The sequence below is a fragment of the Phocoena sinus genome, chromosome 5 (genome assembly GCF_008692025.1).
Source record: "Phocoena sinus isolate mPhoSin1 chromosome 5, mPhoSin1.pri, whole genome shotgun sequence".
NCBI lineage: Eukaryota > Metazoa > Chordata > Mammalia > Artiodactyla > Phocoenidae > Phocoena > Phocoena sinus.
Window position 1 is genome coordinate 66,652,233 of NC_045767.1, and position 17,235 is coordinate 66,669,467.

A 17,235-nucleotide genomic window follows, 5' to 3' on the forward strand; every position below is an offset into this window, starting at 1 on the left:
ACAGTGGGCAGCCAAGTTAGAAGGAAAAGGATAATAAATGTCGATAGCAACAGGGTTTGCTATACAGATGGCCAAGTACTAGAAGGAATATGCGGAGAAATGAAAAGGTAAATTTCTTAGGGTAGTGAATTTATGTATGGGTTGAGTTTATTTTTTTAATTGCTTCATGTTCTTAGGCCACTGAAGCTAAATGTCCAGGTAAGACCAAGACACTAGACATCTATAAATTGATCTATTTACTCAAAGGATTCTGGAAAAATGCTTGGTTAGGTCTTAGAATTCAGCAGTGTTCTCGAGAAGACATTTCCTGGTATGTTTATAGATTTAAATTTTTTCTGCTTATCATATTCCTCATATACTAATCTCCTGGTAAAAGGATATATGTAACAAACAGCTCAGAAGCACACTTCAGAAACCAATTTTAACTGATAAATCTTGTTTATTATATCCTAGTTACATCAAATAGGACTAATGGCTAAAATTAAGGAATTAGAGATGAAAGTAGACGTAACCCAAATTTTTATATGATTTGGTCTATATATCTTTTATTTTCTGCTGCTTAAGGTCCTTGGGATGCTAGAATTGGGAGAAATTGTAGTGTTCTTGTAACACTCATTTCACTGTTGAGGAAACTGGGATGTAAAGAAGTTAATTAAACTGCCTGTGTTCACATTTTGGATGGCTGATCTGGGTCCACCAAAGCCCTCTGATTTCCAATTTCACAGCTCCACAAGAAATAGTAACTGAGGGACAGTAGGGCAGGATCTCTATTTCACCTGTCCTGAGAACACCTCTCATTATCTGCTACCAGTTGCCAGCTGTGTCATATTTCTCCTATGTCCTCAAGCCCTTTCTCTATACCTTAGAAACATAAGGCATTTATTTTTCACTGTGGACAGTGCATGCTGCTAGCTGTCCTGAACAGGAGTTGACTGTGAAGAGCTTGATAAAAAACAGAACCAGTGTTTCCTTGTGTCTAAGATGCACCTGTTTTTCACATTTAAACATTTTTGAAAAGAGAGATGCCTTACAACTGATAAATACATTTGATGCACAGGATCTGCTCCCTTCCCCCCACAAAAGAAGCTCTTAATTTGAACATTTATCTTAAAATTGACGACATTTAAAAGCCCAGGAAACATGGTCTATGCCTTATAGCTGTCATCTGCTAACCTCACCCCCAACCCAGGTAAGCGTAGTATAGTGTCTGACACATAGTAGGTGCTCAAAAATATGTGTTGAATAAATACATGACTATATGAAGGTATAAAGCAATGAGGACATGCACTCTCCTCTCTCACAATTATGTCTCTTCCTTCCGACATATTTGTAGATACCCAGTTAATGAACCACTTTTAGGAAACAGTAAGAAAATTGACTTTACCATGGGAACTAAGTGCAGTAATTTCTCTGCATTATATGTAATTTTTTATTGTGTTATTTTTAACTTTAAAACATCTGGATGTCAGAACCTTGCTTCTGGGGAAACTTTATTGACAGGAGAATTGCCAAGTAATTTTTTTAAATGTTGAGGAAGTACTCTGTCAATAATTTATGCTAATTATAAATTCAAACTAGACTCTCAGACCTCAAAGTGAGCCACGCTTATCAGAGTTGGGTGACCTGCTCTGGCCCTGGACACTGGGGAAGTCATTTAAGGTCCTTTTTCTCAGAGGTTGATCTTCATACTTATTATGACTTACTATGACTAAGGCGGTAAGGCTGGCCCTTAGATGGAAGTAGGCAGGACAGTTGAACATGCACAAGTTTTTGAATCAAATAAACTTGGGTTGAAACCCAGACTCAGACACTTAGTAGCTGTGTGACTTTAGCAATTTAAACAGTCTCTCTGAGGCCTCAGTTTACTTACCCGCAAAATCAAGGTAGAAGTATGAACATCAGAGGATTTGTCTGAGGATTCAATGGGGATGACAAATACAATGTCCTTTGTATAACAAAAAAGGCTAGTGCTCTTTCCATCCTCATCTCCCTCCTTGGGTAACTTCTGATTTCAGGCAGAAATACCCACTTCTCAAAATATTTGGGGAGCACTGCTTCAGTGCTTGAGTCGCCTGTCTTCACAAAGACACTGTATACTCTACCCCTTCAACTAGTAACAGTCTTTTGTCATTAGAGGTTTCCTATCTTTGAGATTTATGAATGACTCCTATTTTTTTTGCAATATCCTTATAGACCAATAATACTATTTGCTTAGTATATGTTAGACCTGCCCAAAGATTTAACAGCTGTGAAATCACAAACTTGTTTTAATTATACACACGTACAAGAACACACAGCTTTTATGATGTGCATTAAAACAAATAACTATTACATGTTTGTGATTCACCTAAAATCATCTCATGTACTTCTGCTGGTATGCCTGCAGTATAGCAATGCAGGAGTCCACAACTACTTTAGGCATTTTAAGTAGAATGGAATTTAATACAGGGAATTAGGTGCTTACAAAACCACTGGGAGTGCTAGAGAAAAAACTTTGTGGGCTGAGCCTTCAGGATTGACTCCCATATACTGTAGGACTGTTCTACCAAGGACGTTTGAATATAACTGTCTTATTAATTATCAGAATCAAAAAAAGGTTGGTTTCTAAAGGGTCAATCCCAAATTTTATTGCTAAAAAACAAAACAAAAAAACCACTTATGATAAAAATCCTATTCCTGGTGAATCAGAAATGGCATCTTTATTTATGAAGGACAACTTATCCACTCATTGATTTTGTTTTTCCACCTCTAACAGGTCTACTCCATATTTACCCTGTGTATTTGATTTTTTAAAAAATGGTTTTCCTTCTGATCTTTGTGTATTCATTTTTAATGTCTATAAACAAAATGTTGTGGACTTGTTTTTCACTTGATATTGTCCACATTATTACATACCTTTACAACCACAGAATCAAGAAAAAAGTGACTATAAAGACCAACTGTACTACAATTGAGTGCAGAGCTTCATACATGTCCCTACTGAATTTTTAACACCTTTGCTACGAACATTCACGCATTTAAAGTTTTTTGGTATATTCATAGGGGTGTACAACTATCACCAAAATCTCTATTAAATTTCATCATTTAATTTTTAACTCATTTTTCGGAGTCTCATGACTCTGCCATTTAGTTTGCTTATTCTCGCTTGCATGTGCTCTCTCCCTCTCTCTCTCTGCTCCAATAAAACTGCACAAGACAGGATTAGAACCATTGTTGGGTGGCTACAGGTTGAGATTACTTCATTCAGCAGCACTTCTTTTTTAAAGGTAGAGTAACTTAAATAAGCTATAAAACCACCTCAACTTTAATATCAATTGATGTCAACCCAGGCAGCGTGAAGAAAGAAAACAATGAGAAGTGTTCTACCAGTCCATCTAGCTAGTAAGCCCAAAAGAAAAGGAGGTAAGTGTTGGCAGACATAACTTCTTCAAAATGCAAGCGTTCTATTTTTTCAAAGAATTCACTACTTATGAGTCCTAGAATTTGGCTAATGATTGATATCGAATCTCCTGGTCTACAGTTTCAGTGATACATTCTCCCCTGGCTCTCCCCTCTTTTTTAAAAAAAAGATCAGGGCTTCCCTGGTGGCGCAGTGGTTGAGAGTCCGCCTGCCGATGCAGGGGACACGGGTTCATGCCCCAGTCTGGGAAGATCCCACATGCCGCGGAGCGGCTAAGTCCGTGAGCCATGGCCGCGGAGCCTGTGCTCCGCAACGGGAGAGGCCACAACAGTGAGAGGCCCACGTACCGCAAAAAAATAAATAAATAAAATTAAAAAAAGATCAGGATACAGTTTGTTCATGTCTAGTCTCTGGCATCTTCTTGTAAGCAGGGAGCTGTTTTATTCATTGCTCTGATGCTTCCTGGCACATAGTAGGCCCTCAATATATATATATTAGTTGAGTGAATGAGTGACTACCTTTAACAAAGATTTCTGAAAGTGTTATCATTACTTCTTTTTTAATTAATTAATCTTTGGCCATGTTGGGTCTTCGTGGCTACGCACGGGCTTTCTCTAGTTGTGGCGAGCAGGGGCTACTCTTCGTTGCAGTACGCAGGCTTCTCAGTGTGGTGGCTTCTCTTGTTGCGGAGCATGGGCTCTAGGCATGCAGGCTTCAGTAGTTGTGGCATGTGGGCTCAGTAGTTGTGTCTCATGGGCTCTAGAGTGCAGGCGCAGTAGTTGTGGCGCATGGGCTTAGTTGCTCCGTGGCATGTGGGATCTTCCCAGACCAGGGCTGGACCCTGTGTCCCCTACATTGGCAGGTGGATTCCTAACCACTGTGCCACCAAGGGAAGTCCCTCATTACTTCTTTTTTAAAAATTTTATTGAAGTATAGTTGATCTACAATATTATGTTAGTTATCATTATTTCTTTTACTATTTATTTTGGCAATAACTGTAAACTGCTAACTTCTACAGGTCCAACAGGCCTTATATTAAACGTCACTTCCTTCAGGAAGTCCTTCCGATTCTCTACGCTAAGCGTTCCCGAACTCTACTCCCTCTCACACCACTCTTATTACTGATAAGAGCTCAATGACAGAAGTTACTTTGTTCACCTTTGTATCCCCATTACACAGTAGGTGCTTAATCGGTATTTGTTGAAAAAATGAAGTAAATTAGGATGTAATTTGTCTCAGTCTTAAAGGCAAGAACTCATTCAACATAGCCAGGTATTCTCGTACTACTATTCACTTGTCAAGACTTTCAAGTCTTCTATTTTCTTTTTTTTCAGAGAGCGATGCTTTGGATTTTTTAAAAAATTAATTAATTAATTTTTTGGCTGTGTTGGGTCTTTGTTTCTGTGCAGGGGCTTTCTCTAGTTGCGGCACGCCGGGGCCACTCTTCATCGTGGTGCGCCGGCTTCTCACTATTGCGGCCTCTTTTTGCGGAGCACAGGCTCCAAATGCGCAGGCTCAGTAGTTGTGGCTCACGGGCCTAGTTGCTCCGCGGCACGTGGGATCTTCCCAGACCAGGGCTCGAACCCGTGTCCCCTGCATTAGCAGGCAGATTCTCAACCACTGCGCCACCAGGGAAGCCCAAGTCTTCTATTTTTAAAGAAGCGACTTTAGTGAGGCATAATTTACATACCACAAAATTCATCCATTAAGTTCTCCTTACTAATGTCTTTTCCTCTCTCATGTTCTGTGTGAAGGTCATTTTTCTGATGGTAAAAATGGGAAGAAAATAGAAGTGGAAGGTCAGTTGTGACCTTAAAGCAAATTAACCTCTCTAAGCCACAGATTCTGAGCTGTAAAACTGCACTACGAAGAGTTTCTTCATTGGCTTCTCTAAGGGTTGTGAGATGACATGCAAAAAATCTGATCCACAGTAGAGGTAATAACTCAAAAACAGCAGATCCCCTCCCTTCTCTATGTCATCTTTTAACGTTGGATCCCCTAAACAGTAAGTCTATTCTTTCACCATCATCATTATCTTGTTCTGAGCATAAGTGAAAAAATACCCAACCTTCTTCTTTTCTTAGGATTCAGCAAGCCCCACTTCATTCTGAGGTTTTGTTTTCCTGCACTATTCTTACAGATTTTGTTCCACTTTTTATTCATTCTTAGGCATATGCTATTTGTCTCCATCTTTTGAATATGCTGGTAGAAAAAAACCCAAACCCCACCTGAGATCATTAGAGAACACTGGTTTTTAAAGTTGCCATTACCTTTCTTCTTCACTGGGAGCATTCTATTGTGAACTTAATGTTTTATTTTTCAAAGCCTCCCATTCCTTGAAAAAAGTGCGTTTCCTTTTACAGCCTCTCATCTTGAAATTATACCTGTCTTTTTCCCTGGATATATTTCCTAAAGTCTCCGACAGCCTGCCTTCTCTGTGTGTCGTATTACAGCCACATCCCCCAGGTCTCTACTGCTTCCCCAAGACCAACCAATTCTTCCCTGGGAGTCACATTACATCAGCATCACTAATGCAATATGTGCTATATTACAGACTATGTTTTATTCTAGGCGGTCAATTAAAAACGAACCTCGGTGCTGGTTTGCTTTAACATGGAGGATGAATTATCTAAGGTCAAATGCAAACTGCTGCTAGATTTATATTCATATTAAATATATACCTGTTGAATTTGGGCTTTTTCTCAATGCTTCAGACTCTAAGCTTTCAGGTAACTGGGATGGTCTTAAGTGTGGGTTTCCAGAAACTTCACAAAAAATCAGACTCCATCAAAAGGACTGCTCCACACGCTCAAGGAACACCCACCAACAAAACCCATCTCCACAACCACCAGATTATCTCACCAGCAAGTGAGACTGCAAGGTTTGGGGGCTTGGCCGTACCACGCAGCGCTGCGCAAGGGGGGGGGTTCGTGCCCATTTGGCTGCGACTGACCGTTTCTCTTCGCTTGGTTTTGCCTCTGCTCCCCCTGCGCAGGCATCCAAAGTGCGTCAGGCCGGTGCTTTATAGCTGCAGCCTGGGCGTCTCCGCTCTCTGTTTTTCCTCTTCTCTGGGTTGTGCTTCTTGCCGTTGTTCGCGAAGATGCAGCTGAAGCCGATGGAGATTAACCCGGAGGTGAGCATCAGGTGTACTTTTACTCGGGGAGCGCAGGGCCGAGGGTCAGCCCTCACCAGCTAGCGGTATCAATGACTGCTTTTATCTTTGCATTTTTTTTTCTTTGCATTTGCCTTCCAGATGCTGAACAAAGTGAGTGACGTCTCGGGCTGCCTCTGTCTCCCTCCCGCGGGAGCACTGAGGCGGAGGCGCCCACCGGCTCCGGCTGTTTCTGAGGGACCGAGCGGCGCCCTGCGCGCTCCGGAGGCGGCGGGGCTGGGGCGCGGCCGGGGTGCCCTCACTCTGCCCCTGCCTCGGGGGCGGCGGTAACTGCGAAACCGGTCAGAGGTGGGATGGAGGAGGCTACGCCCAGATGGTAGCCCCGGGCGTCGCGGGAGCCACGTGTGGGCCGCGCTTTGTGCTGTGTCATTGCGCTCGGCCTGGGTGGGCGGCGGGGCGGGGCCGGGCTCCTCCCAGGCCCGGGGAGAGGTGCGAGGACGCAGAGCCCGCCCCGCCTGCCCCGCTTCCCGGTAGGTGCCCGCCACTTGCCTGTCTCCGCGCCTGGCCGCCATGTTTTTTCCCCGCAGGTGCTGGCCCGGCTGGGGGTTGCGGGCCAGTGGCGCTTCGAGGACGTGCTGGGACTGGAAGAGGAGTCTCTGGGCTCGGTGCCGGCGCCTGCCTGCGCGCTGCTGCTGCTCTTTCCTCTCACGGCCCAGGTAGGGCGTGGGGCCCGGGATGCGCAGGCGCTGCGCGCGCTTCCCCTAGACCGGAGTGAGGCGTTGAGGACGGTGCAGGCCCTCCTCCCGTCCTGGCTTGGGCGCCCAGAGCTGGCACACTGCCCCTTCCTTGTGGCGGATGGAGGGAGGAACTCGCACCTTCATGGTACCTACTCACTGGGCTTCTGTTGTAACAGAGTTTATTGCCTGGTCGTTCATCCATCGAGTATTGCCTTGAATTTGGAGGAGAAGCAGTATCTCAGTTCCATCATCCCAGTTATCCAGGAAGACAGTTCACCCTACTCATGAGTGCCGTTTGAACCTAGGCTTTTTGGCAGTTTGAGCCAAGGAATGGCTGGCTGGTTGTTCTCCTTTAATGGCTGTGACGTGTCGTTTTATTGTTTGGTTCTCAGACTCCCACCTTGCTGTAAAATGGAGGGGGATGGGCTTGCCTAAACCACAAGAAAACAATAGGTTCTTTAATTTTCCACCTCTGCTGCCTGGGTCTTCAGTGGGTTCAGGGGTTTCTTCCCAACCCTCCACTCCCTACAACGTACACACTTGGTCTTTAGTTTCTCCAATGTGTTTTTCTAAAGCTTAATCATTTGTGTGTGGTTCCTGTGTGAGAACCTCCTTCTACTTCTCAACCTCTTTCCTCTCTGACCTTGTAGTTAAGTGAATAGGTGGGCATTAGACCAGTCTTGGGAATGCTTTTTCATTTCCCTTTAGATGGTCTTCTGCCTGCAAGTGTGCAAGTATATATGTACCTCAAAGGCTGAGCATCAGATATAAAAAGGTAGCTGGGGTAATTGTTTTGGATGTGTGGAATCCCACTAATTGGCATGGTTTTGTCTATCTCCTATTGCTGCCACTCGACCCCTGATTGAGGAGTGGTTGAATTTTGCTTTAGTGAAACTTGGGGCATTAGTATATACGGCATCGTTTCAAACAGAGTGAGCTAAACTGAAGCACCATCCTAATGCCGGGGGTTCTAGAAGCATCCTCAGCATAAACTAAGCCCTATGGGAAGTTCCAGGCATTCGTCCTAGTAAATGGGCTAAGTATTGTGGGTTAAAAACACTTATTAAAGCTATTAGGATAGTCCCACTGACACGTTTGTTATTGCCAAAGCCTTTACTTGGTGAAAATGGAGTTCCCAAATAATTGCAAGTCAAATTAGCTTCCCTATTGATCAAATCAAATGCAATGTTCTCTCTCTCATTTGAGCCTCTCCCAGAGGTTTCTTATTAGAGGAACCATGATGACTCGGAGGTTTTTGAGCAGCAGCACTCAAAGACAAGGCCTTGGGGAGGCAGTGGTGCAGCGCGTTTGTCTTGCAAAAGCCCACTGCTCTCATTTTGCTGGATCAAGCAGATCTTGGTTAGTAGAACATTCTGGGTAGGACGTTTTATGTTTAAAAGAGCTCGATACTTTCTTTTCGCTCCAGTTCTATCTATCAGATTTACGGAATGCCTGTTAAGTGGCACAAAACACCTATTGGGCTAAATACTGAAGCAAATTCAAAGAAGAGTCGAGGTTTATAGGTTGACTTCCAAACAAGCTAATGTTAATTTAGAAAGCATCTAATTTTGTCTAAGAATATTATGAAATCCTAAATGGACTACTTTTAACACATTTTTAAGGGATCATGAAATACTTACAGAAATGTCTGCATGCAAGAGCTCAAACAACCCTAAAGGATGACACTATCCCATTACAAAAAAATTAAACCTTTTTTAGAAAAGTGAAAATCCTTAACAGTCAATGAGTAGCTCAGTTCAAGGATCCAGTAGGTAGATACATGATGCTAGAACTTCCTACGAGTTGGAGTTTAAGTTGATCTCGTGGGACAAGAGAGCTTATTCCTCTGATGGTACCACAGACGAGGCTTACTTCAGTTCTGTGGACAGTAATGCAAGGCTGCTAGAACTAGAAATGTACGTACTTCTCGGGTTCCGTACGGTTTATACCAGTAGTAAGAAATTAGTGTTTCTGTAGCATCGGCACCCTGCTTTTAACTGAGCAGTCATACCTTTAAGGTCTTTAGAACTTGTTAGTGAAAGGGCCAGACAAGCCCACTATATTACTGTACAAAGGGATAATGCTTTGAGGAAACCAGTCTCCTCAAGTTGTATAGTTGTCAAGGACAAACAAGAGTTACATCTTCTTGTAGGATGAGAAAGTTTTGTGAAATCACAGTCCAACACCCCAGACCAGTTGTCTTTCCTTCCTAAAAAAGGATGAGGGAATAGTTAATTTCTTTAAATTGCTCCTTTCTTTAGTTAAGTTTTGTATTGTTTTGTTTTTGAAGAGACATGTATTTGGGCAGAATAGAAGTAGAACTTCAAAGAATAGTGAGATATAAACTAGCTGGTGTTCTTGGGCATTCAACTGCCCAGCGCTTGATTGGAATGCCTGTGTGAAAGTCTTCAGTGTTAAAGGAGGAAAATAACGAACTTGTCTGTTTTTCTGACTTCAGCACGCCATCCATTTCAAGCTAAAAGGTTGCAGTGGTGTCTAGACAAAGTCTTGGGCAATATCCAAGGCCGCTACTGCACTGCAGCATCAGGGTGGAGTGTCAGAACCCCACGGGCTGGCGTGGGCGTGGGTGGCAGACGGGCCATTCTCTGGGCACCAGCCAGCACCTAGATCCAAGGCCTCCTGGTCACATTTCCCACTTCTGTTTCCATTTAGGTGGTAGAACCCGCTGTGCTGCTGTCTGTTCTTTGCATTTTCATTTTGAGATGTAAAAATGTTTTTTTTTGCACTCACAGCATGAGAACTTCAGGAAAAAACAGATTGAAGAGCTGAAGGGACAGGAAGTAAGTCCTAAGGTGTACTTCATGAAGCAGACCATTGGCAACTCCTGTGGAACCATCGGACTCATTCATGCAGTGGCCAATAATCAGGACAAACTGGAGTTCGGTGAGTGGATTTTGAGGCCAGTCATCCTCTGGTTGACCTTTAATTAACTGTAATGCTTCCTTCCAACACCCCCAAGCCTCTGTTTGGCAAAGCCATTGCCTTAGATTTTTTTGAAAATCTACTTATGCAGATAGAATCAGTGGGTGAATTCTCATCGGTCCTCCCTTTTGAGGAAGGGAAGCGCATCCAAGAAGCATAGTGTGGTTTCCTCCACCTGGGGAGGCGGGGCGGGTGACAGTGCAGTTTTGTACTTGCCTCTCTGCCTGGGCTCTTCATGTGCAGATCCTCCTGCTGGTCTTGACAATTCTAAAGAATTAGAGATGCTGTTAAGGCATAAAATGCCAACCTTCAGGACCTTTCTTTAATGGTGCTGTCTCTCATAAGCAACAGGAGAACCAAAACAGCCTAAAGCAGCAGGACACAGCGCGAGGTCCTGCAGGGAGGCATAGCCGCAGGCTGGCACCTTGAGAGATCCATCTGTGAACAAAGCTGGGTCAGGAGTTTTAGCTCGCCTCCAGTGGATGCCATGGAGGATAGAGAAGAGATGAGTCTCAGCCCTTAAGTTGTCAGAAGCGCAAGTAACAGCATTGAAATATGTTAAAATACATGGCATTGTGTATCATTTTGGCCAAGGGTCAGCAAACTTTCTTAAAAGCCCAGAGAGTAGATCTTTTAGGCTCTGAGGGCCATATAATCTCTGCCCTTGTAGAGCAAGAGCAGCCATAGACAAGATGTAGAGCGGTGGATGTGGCTGTGTTCCAATAAAACTTTATTAGGTGGCAGTAGTCGGCCAACTCCTGATTTAGACAGTGGATGGGGGTGGCTGAGAATTGAATAAGTTCAACTAACAGTCCATGCTGTTGCTTGTAGCAGGTCAAATACCTTTTTTTTTTTTAATTTAAACAAGGGAATTGTGGCCAAGATTCTACTCCTGGTATACTTCTGAAATTAAAAAAAAAAAAAAAGGCTCATCTGGCCACAAAGGTCCAGATCTTCTAGAAGTTGCTTTTTTCAAATATTGACTTGAGCGAGTCATTAAAAAGTCGTAGTTTGATCCTTTTTATTTCTTCTGCAGTAAGTGTCACTTCTTTTAGAATACTGTGTTCCTGAGGTCACAGATACTGTAACTCTTCCATAAACGTGGTCATGAAGGTGCCATCGGCTTAATCTGAGTCACAGCCCTCCTCATAAAGTTGAGAGGATTCCTATAATTTCCAGATTTTCAGTGGTCCCCATTTAACACATTTGTTTAAGTTTAGAGCTGAAAGTTCAGATTGAGGTCTTTTGAAATACAAGTTGCTCTTGCGTCCTAGACTCATCCATACTGAGCAATGACAAAATGCTTATGCCAACCATCAGCTAGTTAGCTGTCTCTAGGCCAGACTGTTAGGGTCTTTGTATTTCTATTTAAGATCTGTAGGTTGAAGTCTTTCTGGATAACCATATTACTAAGATTGCATTTTCTACCCTGAAATAAAAGTCTTGGTTTGAGAACTGTTGATATTGATAGATGAGAATGTTATTGTTACATTATGTATGCAATAAACATTAATTGTGCATTGCTAAGTGCTGTAGATAAGAGCAATAGACGAGACAGTTCCTGCCTTTATGGCACTGAAAGTCTCACAAATACATGTTACCAGTGGATCAGTGCTGTAACAGAGGTGGTAGGAGATCTGAGAGGTGAGGGTGAGGTGGAAGGTGGGGAGGGGTCAGGGGACAGGGAGGATGTGAGGAAGAGCTTGGCCTGCTGGAGGAACTGAGAGTTCTCTGGCTTGAATGCAGTGAGAGGGGAGCGGTTGGAAAAAGAGGCTGGGGAAGAGGCACCTCGCTCATCCACATCCTCAGAGGCCATGGTAAAAAGTCAGGTTTCCACATGTGACAGACTATTGCAGTGGCTTAAGTCAGCAATAAATTGCAACCATTTGCATTAGACCGGTACTAACATATGATTTTCTTTTCTTTTCTCTCTCTTTTTCTTTTTAAAGAGGATGGGTCAGTTCTGAAACAGTTTCTTTCTGAAACAGAGAAGTTGTCCCCTGAAGACAGAGCAAAATGCTTTGAAAAGAATGAGGTAGGAAGACAACTTCTAGAGCATCGATTTTCAATAACTCTGGAAGTTTTCGTGCTAACTCTTCTCTGTTTTCTGCAGGCCATCCAGGCAGCCCATGATGCCGTGGCACAGGAAGGCCAGTGTCGGGTAAATACAAGTTAGAGCCAGGCTGTCCAGGTGTCACCCATGTTTCCCCAGAAATATGTGCAAGAACCTCTTACTGGAACACAGCACATGTTTCCACCCAAGGCTGATGAATGCCAGAAAATTCTACCAGAATAATGCTTTGACCAGACCTGTTCATAGAAATGGCTCTTCAAAATATCTGATTGGCAGTTGACACAGTCCTGAGTAAATTCAGGCTGGTAGTGTTTTATATAGATCCAAATGGGTCTAATTGAGTAGCACCCATCTTAATAACTGAACATTTCACATACTCTTCTCAGTCTATTGGAGAGCAAGCTGGACCAACAAGGACTAAAAGTTTCTAGATGACTTAAATGTACCATTAATCTGAACACAGCCTTCAAGTCAACTGTTAATTAGATTGAAGTCAGTGATAGTGTCTGTATAACTGCAGTTGACTCTGTCACATTCTAGTCTTGACCTTGGGTGAAGCACTTATCCTCCCTAAGCCTTAATTTCCTCCTCAGTAAAAAGCAAGTGTTAGAATTCTGAGAGTTACAGGATGTCTACTTGAATGGTCTTAGAATAGTACCTAGTATATAAGAAATAAATATTCGCTATAATCATTTAATATGTAGGCAGGTTGGTTCAAGCATATTTACTTAGAGAATTTATTTTTAACAAGTTCTGCTTATAAAATAATCATATTGCAAAATATGTGTATCAAGTCAACAGGTTGTAGACCTTAAACTTACACAATGTTATGTCATTTATATCTTAACTTTTTTCTTTCAGCTTTATTTTTAAATGCAGTTTATACTACAATAAAAAAATACTCATTTTCGAAAAACTGTCTTGACTCTGCAGGTAGATGACAAAGTGAACTTTCATTTTATTCTGTTTAACAACGTGGATGGCCACCTCTATGAACTCGGTACGTTTCACTCCAGTTTTGGAATCTAACATAGATGCATGCATTCTCTCAGACATAATTCCTCTTACAGTACTGGTGTGTGACTTTATGGTGGCACTTAGTATATCCGTTTATGAAGCCAGAACACCGAGGTATTCTCAAGGGGGCACTTAACCCTTTATCATACCCAGAGCACCTCCCTCAGGAACCTGGCCTGCGGGATGAATGGCTTTAGTCACAAACCAGTAAAGAGAACTGATCAGCCAGTTCAAAGTATACACGTTCAGATTTTCTCTTTCCACCTTCCACTATAATAGCATCACCAGTATAAGGTCTCCACCGCCATCCTTTCCAGGCAAGGAATACTTTTGGAAGGAGGTAAATGCCTAAACACAACCTGGTTTGTGTAAAAAGAATTCAGACATGTCCATCTCTGTATTAAGAAGAGTCATCTCCTTTTAATGGAGAAAGACTTGCAGCTGTGTCATCTCAAGCCAAGATACTACCTATGGCGAGCAAGGGCAAAGAAAACTTGGGGCTGCTCAGCAGTCATTGAGGGGCAAATGAAATCTCAAGGATCCTTTTTCTTCCCTCCACCTTCTGTGTACGTCATAGACTGCTTCTGACTTGCTTTGTGGTCCTTCCCAAGAGATGGGCACAAGCCCTTCTAGTAGGGTAGCTAGTTTGGCCTTGTGTGGTCTTGTGGTCTTGGTGCTTTAGATTAGAATTGCCTGGGGTGGATATCTAGGAACACTTGAACCTCATTTCCAGCCTGTTGCTTCATAACCAGCCTAACCTTTGTGGGAGTGGCAGTGGTATTTGGAAGAATCTAAAACTTGCCTTTAAGCTGGACAAGCACAGTAGACAGAAAATGTGCAGAGAAAATTGACATGCCTGGCTTTTTCGTTACAGATGGACGGATGCCTTTTCCGGTGAACCATGGCACCAGTTCAGAGGGCTCACTGCTGCAGGTAGTCTTTGGAATCCATTTCCACTAGGGCCCATATTTCTTTAGCCAGTTTGTCTGTTCTAAAGTGCAAACCGTTTTCGGTACAGATAGCGTCAGTCATCTGGGATGAGAGCAGTCTTTAGGGCTTAAAGATCATCTCAGTAATTCTGTTTGCTTTATTTTTTAGCAAATAGTTTTTAAACAGCATCCTTTAGAGCAGCCCTGCCTAATCTGTATTGCGTGCTGTCTTTAGCCCACAGTTAGATTTAGCCTGAAAGCCATTGTTTATTTCCTTGTGGGGTTAAGGTGACTCTTGTCCTCTTGTCAGAATGCATCATAGCCAATGACTCAGACTCATGGAACAGCAACCCAAGCCTTTCCTAATCCCTCTCTGACTGCTGGATTTGGGTCAGTCTTGTAGGTAGCATACTATGGATTCTGGTTAGGCAGTTACCTCTGTGATTGTTTTCTTCCCACACGGTCGGTCCACTGTTAACAGGTCAAAGGAAGAAAATTCAAAACATGCCTGACCAGAACTTTAAGATCCAGGGTAACTGTGTAACCGTCCTGGTAAAAGTGACGGCAGAAATCTCTTAATTCTGAACACGAGTTGGTAGACTAGTCCTCTGCCCTCTAAAAAATGAATCTCTAGAGTTTAGTCAATTTGCTGTTAGAAAGGAAAATGGCTTAATTGTGATAAAATTTAAAATGATGTTAAGGTATAATTACTTCATTTGCTATAATAACAGCTAAACTTTTTTGCGTGCTTCTTGTGTGTAGACGGGGGGTGGCACTTTTTCTGTGAAGAGCCAGGAAATATTTTAGGCTTTGTATTAGCATATGGGCTCTGTTGCAGGTATTCATTTCTGCTGGGACAGCTCCAAAGCAGCCCCATAGGCAGTGTCTAAATGAATGTGTATGGCTGTGTTCCATTAAAACTTTATTAACAAAAACAGGCAGCAGGTTGGATTTGGCCCACAGGCTGCAGTTTGCTGACTCCATGCTAGATGCTGTTCTAAGTTTGTTACCTCTTTTATGGACTCCTTTTAATGATGCTCTGAGGTAGTTAGTATTACATTTTACAGATGAGGAAACGGAGGTGCAGAGGTAAGTGATGCCCAAGGTCAATGGCAAACTACAGAATCATGGTTCAAATCTAGACAGTCTGTCTCTAGAGTCTGCTCTTAGCCACTGTACAATACTACCTTTATAGTAGACCGGTCTTTGGAACATCATAGACCTGATGACCTCAAGGTACTAGTGGACCAAATTATGCAGTCCTAGGAGGGACAGTCACTTTCTCTAGCCTGCTGTCATATACACCTGAGATCAGTCAGAGCTAATTCTTGGATATACCAGGGGTAAATGAGAACAGCGACATGGAATGAGAACTAGACCTAGAGAAACAGAATGGGGATTTGCATGAGAGTCAGGATTCACTTATGGGAGAGAATAAGAACAGGGGCAGAATTTCTGGGTATGACCTATTGGGAGGAAAGATTCTGGTCCATCTAATAAAGCTTCCTAGGTACATACCAACTCCTATCAAACACTATCCTAATACAGGCACACCTCACATTGTGGATTCAGTTACAGACCACTGCAGTAAAGCAGATATCACAATAAAGAGAAGTTTTGAGTTTTTTTGCTTCCTACTGCACATAAAAGTTACGTTTACACTATACTGTAGTCTGTTAAGTGTGCAATAGCATTATGTATAAAAAACCAATGTACATATCTTAATTTAAAATACTGTTAAAACAATGCTAACTGTCATCTGAGTGAGTCAGTCTTTTTGCAATAGTAACATCAGAGATCACTGATCACAGATCACCGTAACAAATATAATAATAATGAAAAGTTTGGAGTATTATGAGAATTACCAAAATGTGACACAGACATGAAGTGAGCCAGTGCTGCTGGAAAAGTGATGCTGATAGACTTGCTCCATGCAGGATTGCCACAAACCTTCAATTTGCCCAAAAAAAAAAAAAAAATTGCAGTATCTGCAAAGCACAATAAAATGAAGTGAAATAAAATGAGGTATGCCTGTACCATAAAATGTGCTCTGCATAGGACACTTAAAACTGTTATGTGAGTAGAATTTATGAGGTGTGGGGAAGGTAAAACTTTTTTTGTTTAAAAAAAAAAAAAACACCAGAATCACATTTTAAATTAATTGACTAGAAAATAGCATCTTTTTTTTTTTTTTACATCCTTATTGGAGGTTAATTGCTTTACAATGGTGTGTTAGTTTCTGCTTTATAACAGAGTGAATCAGTTATACGTATGTTCCCATATCTCTTCCCTCCCTCCCTCCCACCCTCATCCCACCCCTCCAGGCAGTCACAAAGCACCGAGCTGATCTCCCTGTGGAAAATAGCATCTTAATTAGTGGAAATTCTTATCCTAAGTAAGGCTGGTTCTATATGGTTAGAGATGTTTTAGGTTGTCTAAACTATACCCCGAATTAACTTGTTAAATTGGTAAGAAAGTCCATAAACTTAACCCAAGTATCCTAAACTTGAGTGAATTAGGCCACTGCTTATTGTCTATGTAGGAGATGGCTGTTGTCTTTACAGGCACACCCTTAACATTAATCAACAGCATTGGTCCTAAAGGAAAGTGGCTTTGGGGAAGGCAGGTCTGGGATATCAATATATTAAAAATTCTGATAGAATAAAATGTAGCTGTTACTCTAGATCCTCTTCAGTTTTTCTAAGTGGTTCCAAAGCAGAAACAAAACCGGGGTGGGGTTGATGCTTTTTCAGGACCACAACTCATTATCAGGTTGGTGATTTTTAGGCCTTGGGAGCTGATGTTCTGTGACTGTTCTCTGTCATAGCATATCCACTGTCCTCTTGAAGGTCTCGTATTTAACATTGTTGGTGGGGCTTTGCACTGGACTTTTTACAAATTGAACAGTGATTGATATTCTGATCCCAAGTCATTTAAACCCCAGAATTTCTCAAGTAACATTGGGGTCAGTTTTCTGTTCCCAATCTTTGTAATCTAGGTCTTAGAATTAGTAACACGTCATT

The 17,235-nt window shown here is 42.3% G+C and overlaps 1 protein-coding gene across 1 annotated transcript in view; it reads left to right on the plus strand.

Annotated features, from left to right (window-relative positions):
• The first annotated feature begins 6,179 nt into the window (after window positions 1-6,179).
• UCHL1 (ubiquitin C-terminal hydrolase L1) overlaps window positions 6,180-17,235 on the plus strand; it is a 12,182-nt gene continuing 1,126 nt past the window's right edge. The window contains exons 1-8 of the mRNA XM_032632958.1: window positions 6,180-6,533; window positions 6,654-6,665; window positions 7,100-7,228; window positions 10,003-10,153; window positions 12,142-12,227; window positions 12,306-12,353; window positions 13,200-13,266; window positions 14,158-14,216. Coding sequence (XP_032488849.1) covers window positions 6,501-6,533; window positions 6,654-6,665; window positions 7,100-7,228; window positions 10,003-10,153; window positions 12,142-12,227; window positions 12,306-12,353; window positions 13,200-13,266; window positions 14,158-14,216 — 585 coding nt within the window. The 5' untranslated portion in view covers window positions 6,180-6,500. The remainder of the gene's footprint in view (window positions 6,534-6,653; window positions 6,666-7,099; window positions 7,229-10,002; window positions 10,154-12,141; window positions 12,228-12,305; window positions 12,354-13,199; window positions 13,267-14,157; window positions 14,217-17,235) is intronic.